We start from the raw sequence: 12,596 nt of genomic DNA on the forward strand, positions 1-12,596 counted from the left end.
ACAGAGGCTCCAAAACTCGGAAAACCACATGATTAGGGCTTTCTTAAGGCATGCGGCAAAGGATTTTTTTCTGAATAGCACACATATGTCACTTCCTAAGGAAACGTACTGCCAGGAAGGTTATACAGAATACATCAGCAAGACGGAGCTGTGGTTGTGTGGGCTGTGGCTGGGCAGGCACGAGTCTGACTGGTGCCTTACCCAGTGCCCTGCCTCCTGGTCCCTGCCCATGTGGTCCTTGCCCTCCCTGGGGCTTTGTGGTTACTTGACATCCCCTGATTTCTCAGTTCTAAGAGCAGCACTGTTAGAACAAGGTCAGTGATGCATCCCTCCCCTCCCCCAAAATGCTTCTTCAGCCGAGTTCATGACGCAGCTTGTTGATGCAGAGCAAAATTTTGAAATGCACCCACTGCACAGCCCCCTCACACACAAGTGCTGTAGGCAGTTAGGATGGCAGTTGGGACGGAAGCACTGATGCCACGTGCAGGAGGAGCTGGGCCACCGGACCGCCACTGTGTGTCCCAGCCGGCTCCAACGCGACAGACACCCAGTGCCCAGGCTTCCTGGTGCGCATTTTGACGCTTCTGCCATTTCACACTGATGCTCTTCAAGGGAGGAGAGAGCAGCCCACCCAGTCCCCCGGCTTCGCTGCTGTGCTGGGAACGTGATTTCCTCCAAATAGTTTGGAAGATACGCTTAAGGAAAAGAGCAAAGCGTAAGCAACTTGACAGCTCTTTTTAAAGCTTCATCATTTGGTAGCATTTTATACTATTTGAGTACTTTTCCTTCTGCCTGGTACGTATCTATTTCCAAAGTTCTGAGTTTCTTGGAGGCTTTTTCGGCGCATCGTTCATGCCTGGGCCTCGCACGCAGTCAGTCGTTAAAGGTCAGCAAAACGAGCAGAATTGGCCCAGTTCCCACCTTAAGGTACAGTCCACAGAGACAGATATGAATGACCCCACTGGTGTTTGTGTAGCCTCGAAAGTAAAATGTTTGTCCTTCTTGTTGTTTTTATACTCAGGGTGACACACATACTTGTACATACACATACACACTTGCACGTTAATGGTTAAAACTTATGATACCCTTATTTAGGAGAGGACTTGACTTCACCTAGCTAAATTCATTGGAATTTCATGTTTTAAATTTATTTTGCCCTTCTGTGGTATAGGGATTCCCTTCTCCGAATCCATCCTTGCTTATTTAATGTGTCTGGACTAAAACTTTTGTCAAAGGTGACAACTAGCGAAGTCACCTCTGGTGCTTCCCTGATGCCGTTCATGCATGTGGAAATCAGTGAACTGGGCCAGAAGATTTTGACTTTGGAAAATGTTAACTAAGCATAGCATGTAACAGGTACAATTTCTTCCGAAGTAGGCTATGGTGCGCTAAATAGAATTCCATGAAATACTCTGACATAAGGTTAATTTAGAAAAATCCTTACTTGTGATTAAATTATAGCTTCCCAAAATATTTATGAAACAGTCAGGGTAGAGGGTAGATATTTTCCCCAGGTGGTCTATGAGGGGGTACAGTTTCAGAGAAATTGGATGTCGTGTCCTAGGGTAAAGGGGTGGGGAGGAAAATTATAGTTTTTAAGAGCCAACCATCCTTCCCTTCCTTCCCTCCCTCCCTTCCTCCCTCCCTCCCTCCTTTCCTCCCTCCCTCCATTCCTTCCTTCCTTCTTTTACTTATGAATCTATATCAACACGTCATAATCACCCCAAGTCCATAGTTTACCTTTGGGTTCACCCTTGGTGGTGTACACCCCATGTGCTCGGACAAACACATAATGAATGACACATGCTCATCACTGTAATGTCACGTTGAGCATTTTCACTGCCCTGACCATCCTCTGTGCTCTGCCCGTCCAGCTCCCCCGCTCCCAGCCCCTGGCAACCACTGATCTTCTTACTGTCTCTGTAGCTTTGCCCTTCCTAGAATGTCATATATTGGAATCATATAGTGTGTAGCCTTTTCAGATTGGCTTCCTTCACTGAGTAATGTGCATTTCCGGTGTCTTTGTGTCTTTTCATGGCTTGATAGTTCACTTTTTAGTGTTGACATTTTTTAGACATTTTCATTGTCTGGATAGACCACAATTGATCAGTTCACCCACGGAAGGACCTCTTGGTTGATTCGAAGTTTTGGCAGCGATGAATGAAGTTGCTATAAACATCCACATGCAGGTTTTTTGTGGACATATGTTTGCAACTCCTTTGGGTAAATACCAAGGAGCATATTTACCCAAAGGAGCTGAAAACATATTGAGAACCCACTCTTCTTTAATCCTTTCTATGTTACCACATCATTCATTCTTGTTAGCAGCTCTGTTTGTTCTTTTTATACCGTTGTATACATCAGGACACTAGAGGCTTCACAAAAAATTCCCAGGTCATTTAGCCACAGCGGTAGAGTCTGGACTCGAACCCGGTTCTGTCTGCTGAGAAGTCTCCACTGGCACTACCATGTCATGCTGCTGCCCAGGGCCTCAGGGTGGACCGGTTCTTGTGCTAAAACCAGAACCCCAAATTGAAAATACTTCTCACACATTAAAACCCAATGAAAATGATATAAACAAGCAAGAAGATCTGACTCTAAAGCTAAATTATGCAGGCAAATCCACAAAGGAATTAAAGAAAATAAATTAAATGAATTTGCTTTTTTTAAGAATAAATGTTGATCACTTAGTTGCTATTATTTGCTTTTGCCAGCTGGGTTGGGTACTTTCCTTGGATGTGAATTTGAAGTTGCAATGTCTTCCTCTGTCACTGAACTTTCATCACAGAATATCTGAAAAGTTCACACCCATCATTCAGAGTCACTTCCGCTCCCACAGTGATTTCATATGCAAAACTTAGTCTTATTTATTTATGGGTATTGTCCTTCAGTACTAATTTTTGTACATCCAGTTTGGATATTCTGTGTTCTTTCCCAAATGCATATTTAAGAGAGAACCTTTAAAAGTAAAGGTTCTGATCATCTAAAAGTCATAGAACATTCTGATACTCCTCATATAAGACATGTGTGTTATGTGGTCAGTGGCTTCCAGGATGGAGTAGCCTGTCGACAAACAAATTCTTTGCGGTTAAAATGTATGTGACTCCAGAAAGAGGTCATTTGAGTCTCTTCTCCCTGCTGACTTCTCTGAAATCTGCTTTCCATCCTGGCTCCATAACCTGCACTTTTGTGCCTCGCTTTGTGGTTGAATTGAAAAAAGTGCACATGCACACACACCTGTGTGCGTGTTGGGAGTGTTCGGTGACCTTCTCTCCTGGGACCACGTGTGTCTGCAGGTGGTGGGCCGGGGAGTGGGAAGCGTGTTCGGCGACGTGCGGGCCCCACGGGGAGAAGAGGCGCACGGTGCTGTGCATCCAGACCATGGGCTCCGACGAGCAGGCGCTGCCGGCCAAGGACTGCCAGCATCTGCTGAAGCCCAAGCCCCTCGTCTCCTGCAACAGAGACATCTTGTGTCCGTCGGACTGGACAGTAGGCAACTGGAGTGAGGTGAGCCCAGGGGGGAAAGGGGAAACTGTCGTTTTTTATGCTCCATCGGCACCCCCCACTCCTTGTCATCGGCCAATCCAAAGGGACCCCAGAGAAAATGGCACAACGGCTAGCGTCTGGCCCCGCTGGCCGGGTTCCTGCGTTCTCCACCCAGTGTTCTGTCTGGCTTGTTTCCCATTCTTACAGGATCCCCCTCGCACTTGTCCAGTAGTCAGATGCCTGCCAGTGTTGATGAAATCATCAGGGTATTTCGTGGCCTGTTGTTAGTCCATCGGTTGCAAATCAGAGCCCCCCGCCCACCCCAACAGCCAGTGTGTCAGACCTTCACCAGCAGTTGTGTTTCACCGGAGCCACCACAGTAAAGTGGAACCAAAGGGGTGTTGCTCTCATGGTGGGATGACAGGCAGCACACCTGGCACTTGAAGAGACCCCTCCAACACCTGTCAAGGCCAGCCCTGACCAAGGTTTAGGAGATTGCTGTTATCAGCCACATCAACTTAAATACATTTTGCATATCCCCAAAATTAAGCTGATCTAACTCTCTGAGTGTAACTGGAAGTTAGTGAGTGAGGTCACGAGAACTCCCAGATTGCAGGGCGCACCGAACCCTTTGGAAAGGGTGTCTCCCACTGTTGATGAACTACCCTCCTTCCGTTTCAGAAAAGGCCTGGGATCTACTCTCATGTGTGAGTGTGTCTGGCTTTTAATATGATTCTACCTGACGCACGCAAGTGAAAATGGAGCTTTTGAGGCCTGGTGAGACATTGAGTGTCCTCAATATGGAGGGAAAGGTTCGTCAGAACTCACTTAGTAGACTTCAGAGAGTGCATAAACATTTTACATTAATTTAATAGCATCAGAACCCAAGGAAAGATACTATCACTATCTCTTTGAAAAGGTGGGCAACTTATTTAAATCTTTCCACGATCCGTAGCTCAAAACCCAGGGAGGCTTCACTTACACAGTCGTGGTTTGTATTTTCAGTCTGTGGAGGGTGAATGGTTGGTCCTGAGCCTCAGCTGGTCTCCAGGAGATACATATTTCCACGGAAAACTAGACGAATGCAGAAACAAAATATAAACACGTAAAACGTAAAAGTTTCGGCTGCACAGTTCAGTTTCTGTGGGCCCGCCCTGGTTTGCAGTGAACCTGAGTGTGAGAACCAATGCGCTTTCCCACCCGGGATGACCGCTGTCCCTCTTTCCCAGTGCTCCGTGTCCTGTGGCGGCGGAGTGCGGATTCGCAGTGTCACGTGCGCCAAGAACCACGACGAGCCCTGTGACGCGGCGAGAAAGCCCAACAGCCGAGCTCTGTGTGGCCTTCAGCAATGCCCGTCCAGCCGGAGAATGCTGAACCCCGGCAAAGGCACAGTGCTCATTGGGAAAAGGCCACCGACGTCTGAGCGTGACCCTGTCAAGCCCATCCCACCAGCGACACCCGGGCCCGGGATGCTGGCCACGCCCACAGCAGCGCCTGAGCCTGTGACCACAGGTGCTCCGGCAGTCGGCAGCCCCAGTCCTGCCCCAGCCTCCGAAGGAGCCCCGGATGGGAATCGGTGGCAGAATAGCTCCACCCACACGGCGCTGGACACCCGTCACGTCATCTCCACTGGAACTACTTCCCAGCCCACCCTCACCACCTGGTCTCCGAGTATCCAGCCAGAGGAAGAGCGTGTTTCCAATGCAGACCCTGGTCCTACCTCAGAAGGAGACCTTTTTGCTACAACTGTGATCGGTTCGGAGTTGTCATCGTCCAGCAACCCCGTGACGTGGCAGGTGACTCCGTTTTACGATACCTGGAGCAAAGGGCCAGACACAGAGGCTCCTAGTGGCTCAGGGGAAGACAGGGAACAACCCCAGAACACAGATGAAAACAACTCTGTAATATGGACCAAGACCGTAGCACCAGGAAAGGATGCTTTGGGGGCAAGAAGCACAGGAATGCCATTTGGACCTCCGCCAACACCTTATCTTTGGGGGGCATCCTTGTGGCCACCTGTCAGCACAGTGACAGAAGGACCGCTCCCCAGCCAAGGGCCCACTGCTCTCAAAAATGGCACACCCAGAGCTGAGGGGACTGTCACTGGAAAACCCGAGGGTGCTCCTCTCCCCCTGGGGGGAGACCACCAGCCAGCACCCTCGGAAAAGCCAGTGAACCACGACGCCCCAGCACTTCCGAGCAACACGGAGCTGACATGGAGTTCTGAACCAGCACTGACCGAGGAGGATGCCACCAGCCTGATCGCCGAGGGGTTCCTGCTGAACGTCTCCAATTACACGCAGCTCTCGCACGGCCACAGCTCTGCGCACTGGGTCGTTGGAAACTGGACGGAGGTAGGTGTCCCATGGCTTGCCCCATGCCTGTGTTGCTCTGGGAAATAGTGAGGGGTGTTGCATTCTTGTGCTAACTTCAAAATGGGCATGTAGGAAATACATTCTAACGCAGAATCAGCGTGAAGCAATCAGATTTATGCGCTCACCTCAGTCTTTGCCTCTGTAACTCCAAAAATGGGAAAAAAAGAGTCTCCAGGGAAGACGAGGACAGAGGTAGTGAGGGCTGGATCAGCCAGCTGTGTGACAGTGGGGACTTCAATCATGTTGCTGAGCCTGCTCTGCGCCTGTGGAGCAGGGAGCCAGGGCAGGTCATCTCCAGCATCCCCTCCAGTGGGAGCCAGTGCCGACCCTGTGCCGAAGGCCGGCTGAGAGGGCGCACTTCCTTCGGAGAGCCAGAGTTTGAGCCCCCGATTACACCTGTCAAGTAATAACAGTTAGAACGTAAATCTAACACCACACTCTTTCAACGAGTTCTATAGTTCACTGTATTAATGACTTGGGGGTGGAGGGTGGTGTTTGCTTATAGACAAAAAAATTGTTTTGGCTTTCAAACAAGTTAGAATATGGAGGGAAGAGAAGGTACGCAATGAAAAAATGTTGGCCCCTATTTTCAGGCTTTAGGCATTTGGCTAGACGTGTGTTTTTCCATTTCTAGAACTAATTCAAAATCATTTCTCGCCCATTTGAATTTCAAGTGCACAGTATATGTCCTTGTGAACATTATTTCACAACTCGGAAGATGACTTTGTGGCAAGATAATCATTCAGCATTTTTATGACATTTCATGGCTCATGTTTTATAGCCAAAAGGAAGTGAAGCAATAGTAACTACTGTAAAAAAGCAAACATTTCATCTATAAAGCATGTTAATTTCCAAATCACTTTTATATGCAATCTCTTATTTCCCCCTTTTGACAGCCCTGAGGAGCAGGTAGGGTCTGATTTACATCAACTTATAAGCAGAGAAACTAAGATTTCCAACGGTTCTGCGACTTCTCTAAGGACACTGGCCATTTGGATGATGAGCCTTTCTAACTCTTTCCCCTCTAATCTGCTGTCTCTAGTGAATTTCAGCACCGATGAACAGCTGAGCTGTATAAAAATTTTTGTGTGAATGAATCATTATTTTTAGTCACAGAATTGACCATATTGGCAATTAGTAGGTAAATCAAGCTTTCAAAAATTTTTGTTCGCACTCAAACCCTGTTTTCACATTGATTCACATGTGATTTCTTAAGTAAGTTATCACATCTCCTGTCAATGTAGCAGCAGCTTAGCATCTCCATTCGCACGTAAAGGGTACAGGTTCAGGAGGGAAGACAGATGTTCATGTGCAGAGGAATGGTCTTATGATTCCTGACATTTCAGTCATATTTTCTCCATTGGGAAAGTTCACGTGGGCTCTTTATAATGAGGAGGAGAGGATATAGACAGTGAGCATTTATAAAGCATGCGCCATGCTTTAATAGCATGATTTTATGCTAATTAACATGAATTCTCTCATTGAATCCTCACCACCACCCAAGGAGATTAGTAATAGTTTCCCCGTTTTAGACATGAGGAAGCGGAAGCTGAGAGGAGTTGAGAGCTAGCCAGGACCCCACACCCTCCCGCGTGGTGGGGCAGGGACTCGGCCCCAGGCAGGCAGACCTTGGAGCCTCCGGCCCATCGCTTTGCCAATGAGGAAATATCACCACTCTGTCTGCCTTCTGTTGTAGCAGTTTCTTTTCTGGTCAGATGGCAGAGAAACAATTCTGGCTGAGAGGTGACCCTGGGTAGACAGTTGAGAAAATCACAAAGTTCATAAGAAAGTATTTTACCATAATGTTGAGGGCTCCATGGTTCCTTTTGAGCTCACAGGGTCAAATGGCCCCTATACTGTCACCACAGTGGGGTCAGCCTGGAAATAAAATTGACCTCTTTCTGCCTTGTGAGTAATGTCCTTGAAAGGATGCACTTGAAAGTAGGACCCTCAAATGTACCTTTCCTTCCAAAGACATGGGGCATCCCTAAAGGACAGATAAACGGGCTTGTTGTCCTCTGTCTGTCAACGCAGTCTGGGCAGTGTGCGGCCTCCATAGACTCAAAGACAAAGAGAACACGGTATGGAAACTGAGGCTACTAGTTAGTTTGTGTGATTTTGTTAATTAGTTCACAGAGATGTAGTCTGAAGGCACCTACAATTAAAGACACGGTGGGCCTTGAGAAGAGGAGAACCTGGTCAAACAGCATATGAAAAAGTAGGTGGTAAAAGACTTAGGTATAGAGTTGATGTCAGAATAATCAGAGTATGACATGTGTACCATATGTATATGAAGTTAGAAACCACACACACACACACACACACACACACACAAGGCTAGGCTGTTGTAACAAACTGAGCCATACATATTGCAGTTCCCTACAACAGAAGTTGATTTCTCACATAATAATACAAGCCCCAGACCTACAATGGTGGCTATAGAGAATGAGACTCTTGTCCATGCAGTCATTCAGGAATCCAGGCTGACAAGGGCTCTGCCACCATCCCCCTCTCCTCAGATTTGTTCTGAGTCACCATCCGAGTCTCAGAAAGGGAGAAGAGCACAGAGGCGCTCCTGCAGGGGGCTTTATGGGCCAGGCCTGAAGGGGGCACAGAATATTTCTGCTCACACTCCATTGTCTAGAACTCAGTCACGTGACCCAACCCAGCTGCAAGGTAGCTGAGAAATTTATTCTAATGACAGGCCCCGGAAGAAGAGAGGAAAGCTTATGGTAGTGGATATCTAGCCATCTCTGCCACTGCATGACACAGCCCTGTGTGTGGTTGAGGAAGCTCATTCTGGACCCTGTGAGGACAAGGGATTTGACCTGTCGGGAGGTTCCTGCAGTGGTCTGGCCGAGGCGTGAGAACTCTGACAAGAATGCTCAGATGACGAGGGGAAGATAAATTCAGAATACCTTTAGGTACAGAGGTGTCCAAACTTTTGGCATTTCTGGGCCACACTGGAAGAAGAAGAGTTGTCTGGGGCCACACATTAAATACATTGCAACATGCAATCACACAAAAATCTCATAATGTTTTAAGTAAATTTACAAGTTTGTGTTGGGCTGCATTTTCAGCCACCCTGGGCCAACTGCGGGAGTTGGGCACCCCTGCTTAGAACTTCGCATCAGTAGGGCTTTGTGCATAATTGATGTGGGGCGTGAAAGGAGAGGTGGGGAGAGGAGTCTGCCAGGACTCTTCAGTTGGAATCCTGGGGTCCATCAGGTGGAGCTCCTGTAAACTGAGATATCGCGCATCATATAGGAGGAGTGAGTCCTAACAGAGGCAAAGAAAGGAGGGATGGTGGCTTTAGTTACAGACCGAGTTACCCTGGTGGTGCCTCTGGGACAGCCAGATGGTGGGCAGCAGGTGTTTGTGTGGTTGGGTCTCGAGAGGGGTGAAACCTGGAGGAAAGGTTCGGTGGGCAAGACCAATAGGTAGAGGTTAGAGCCTTGAGAGGAAAGGAGCTCCCCATTAACCTGCAGGATGCCAAGAGGCAATGGGACTCTAGGAGACATCAGCACTCAAGAAGCCGGCTAACAAACAGCTCCCATGTGACGGACCAGTAAGGAGTAGTCTAACAGTTAAGATGTAAACCAAGAGAAATGGCGCCATGGATATCTAGGAACACACGGTTGGCAGTGGACGTGATGGATTTGACCATGAGCAGGGCACTGGTGACTGTGGGGAGCAGAGCATTTATGTTGAGTGGAGGGAGGTGCCCAACTGCAGCCCAGAGGGGAGACCCTGTGAGAAGCTGTCACCATCTGCAGACAGAGGGGTCCCTGCATCAGGACTGTTCATAAGGAAGGACAAGCCCTTCTCCACCCACAAGTGAATACAAAGGTTTGATTAAAAAGCAGCCTTAGGATGGCCCAGAAAGTAGTTTCTTTTCCCAGCCTCTTATCTTTTCATCCAATCCCCAAATCCCAAAGCAGCTGTAGAATTATTAAATTCAAATGTGTTCTGATGTTTTTGTCCTGAAGATATTTTACCTGTGATAATTAATTGCTAAATATTCATGGATTCTATGAGAAATCACTATATCCAAAGAAACAAAACCAAAATAAAAGTACACATCAAACCTGATGAGTCTTTGAGCCCAGAGGTCAGTCAAGACACACAGAATTAATTCTGTCTCCAATGTCATTATGCGACTTTGACAGAAATAAACTGCCTTATTGAATGCATCATAGCTCACCAAAAGTTTGGCAACCGTGGTGGAGCCACTGAGAGCTGTTAGTTCCAGGGAGTTGTCTGGAAAAGGGAGCCGGCCCAGACGGCAGCTGGCCAGAGCCGCAAGGCTGGAGCCGAGTCCCGCATTTGGCCGGGGTTTCCTTCACGACCGGGCTCCGTGCCCACTCCCTTTGTGCCGCTGATGAAATAAAGTGTTGGACACAGAATTGTCCGAGGGGATCAGGACTCATCAGGAGGAAAACTCGGGGTTTTGAAGGTCCCATTGTCCCTAATTTTTTATTCTGCCTCTTTCAGAAGCTGTTTCTGTAGGGTCCCCCCCCATAATGTGGTCACTCCATCCTCTCCATCACCAAGTCTTAGGAACCCCGGCATCGCCGTTGATACCAATCTGCCCCTTGCTACTAACAGTGCCCTCATAGTTTTTCTGTCAGTGTCACCTCATCATTCTGTCATCTCCTCTTTATTTCCTGTTAATTTAGGGCCCAGTGTTCTCCAATCTCATGAAATGGTAGGAGGCGTTTGGAAAAGAGTGGGGATGCTTTTATGCAATGATGAGGGGAGGAGCTGCTATTAGCATTTCACTTCTACCAACGATGGTGGAGGTCCTGCCACTCTTGGGGGAGTCCCTTGTAAGGAAGAAGTGTCCCATGCAAAATGCCACTGGTACCCCAGTGGTCAAAAATGAAAGACCCTCTTGTGTGGGCCACCTGCCGGACACCTCCTTGCCGGTCTGTGTTCTTCGGTCTCTCCCATCTCCACCGCTTTCCACACATCAGCACAGGAGATGGCGGACTACCAGATTCATCTTCCCAAAGGAATTTTCTGGCCATTCCAAACTCCTGCTCACAAACCTTTAATGTCTCCTCGTTACTTATCAGAGCAGATAAAATCCACTCCAGCATCCAAATGGACTTCCCAACCCCACGTAATCCAGCTTTCAAACCCAACGCCTCCTGCTTTTCCTCAACCCCCTGAAGCTTCCATAAATCTGAACTCATTTCTCTTGAAACCTTCTGCCATTTTAAATCCTGCCTGTTCTTCAGTATCAGCCTTCGGGCTGCTTCTTCCAGAAGGCCCTTCCTGATCCTGAACATGAGAAGGCATCTCTGTGGTCCTCACGACAGCCCTGTGAAGGAGGTCCAAGCGTTCCCACCAATTTTTCAGGCTAGGGGAGTTAGGAAACTGCAAAAGATCACACAGTTAGCCAACTGCAGACCTTTAATTGTACCCTGCCTCTCTGAAGGTGATAGAAAATGTGGGGAAAATACCTTTTATGTTGTTGTATCAATGGTCTGTTGCCATAATAATGCTAAATAGCAAAGCACCACAACACCTCAGTGAATATTTGTTTTTGTTCACCAGTCTGTGGGTTGGCTGGGGGCTTCTGCTGATCTGGGCTGAGCGTAGCTGATCTCAGCTTGGCTTGTCATGGATCTGCTGGAGTGTTGGCTGAAGGCTGGCCGCGCTGGGATGGCCTTGGCTGGGTCGCCCGGCCCTGTTTCCCATGATCTCTCGTGCTGCAGCAGGCTGGCCCAGCTGCATTCTCAGGGCAGGGCTGGGGTCCAAGAGAGAGGACCAGAACAAGCAAGGCCGCTTGAGAACTGTGCAACACCGCCCACTGCATTTTATTGGCCAAAGTCGAAAGCACAGTCCTGATTCAAGAGCTGGGGAAATAGTGGATTGGCCAAAAAGTCTGTTTAGGTTTTTTTCCATAAAATAAAAAACACATTTTTCATTTTCACCGATGACTTTATTGAGTTGGATATTTTGATTGTGTTGGCTATCTCCTGCTATTGGCTTCTAGTGGGTAGAGGCCAGGGGTGCTGCTAAACATCTTCCAGTGCATAAGACAGCCCCACAGCGAAGAATTATTTGGCCACAGTGTCAGTAGTGCCAAGAAACTTCACAAACCACTTTTGACACGTTCCATCAGTCACAGCACCTTCCCTATACACCGCACAAATCTTCTTTTTGTGTTTCAGTCGTGCTTTTACCTTTCTTGAAATAATAAAGCATAACACACCAAAAATGTTGCATATTTTCTTCCATCTTCAATATTAAAATAGCTACACAAAAATGCACCAACTTTGATAAGTTTTTTTAAATGCACACTGGTGGGACAGCTGTCGCAATAAAATCTAAAATCGTTTCGAATGAAGTTCAAGACAACTAAGCACTACTAGAGCCATCACACGGAAAAAAACTAGATGAACTTTTTGGCCAACCCAATGCAGTCCACTGCCCGATGAGTGGAGCTGCAAGTCCCATAGCAAAGAGCATGGGTGTGAGCACCCGGGCCACCGGGGGTCAGGGGTCAATGCACTTCAGCTGTTATTGTCTCCTTATGTACACATAGTGTGGTCCAGAGGAGGAGGTGGTAGAAACTTAGGAGAGATCCAAACCAAACCCTAAACAGCTTTAAGGAGGAGAGATTACCCCCATGAGTGGACTGGAAATATTGAGTGGACCTAGGCTGTTTGCTACTCTTCCCTTCTATTATTGTACAATATAATAACTTCATCTACCTAGGAACGC

General features: G+C 47.8%; 1 protein-coding gene across 3 annotated transcripts in view; it reads left to right on the plus strand.

The window, feature by feature from the left end:
* ADAMTS12 (ADAM metallopeptidase with thrombospondin type 1 motif 12) overlaps window positions 1-12,596 on the plus strand; it is a 260,203-nt gene that overhangs the window by 171,673 nt on the left and 75,934 nt on the right. For 2 of the 3 annotated variants that reach the window (XM_036020227.1, XM_036020229.1), the window contains exons 18-19: window positions 3,297-3,507; window positions 4,716-5,840. In XM_036020227.1, the coding sequence (XP_035876120.1) occupies window positions 3,297-3,507; window positions 4,716-5,840 (1,336 nt within the window). The remainder of the gene's footprint in view (window positions 1-3,296; window positions 3,508-4,715; window positions 5,841-12,596) is intronic. The other variant, XM_028517194.2, reaches the window with a different exon arrangement.

This window comes from Phyllostomus discolor, chromosome 3, assembly GCF_004126475.2.
Source record: "Phyllostomus discolor isolate MPI-MPIP mPhyDis1 chromosome 3, mPhyDis1.pri.v3, whole genome shotgun sequence".
In the NCBI taxonomy this organism is placed as follows: Eukaryota; Metazoa; Chordata; class Mammalia; order Chiroptera; family Phyllostomidae; genus Phyllostomus; species Phyllostomus discolor.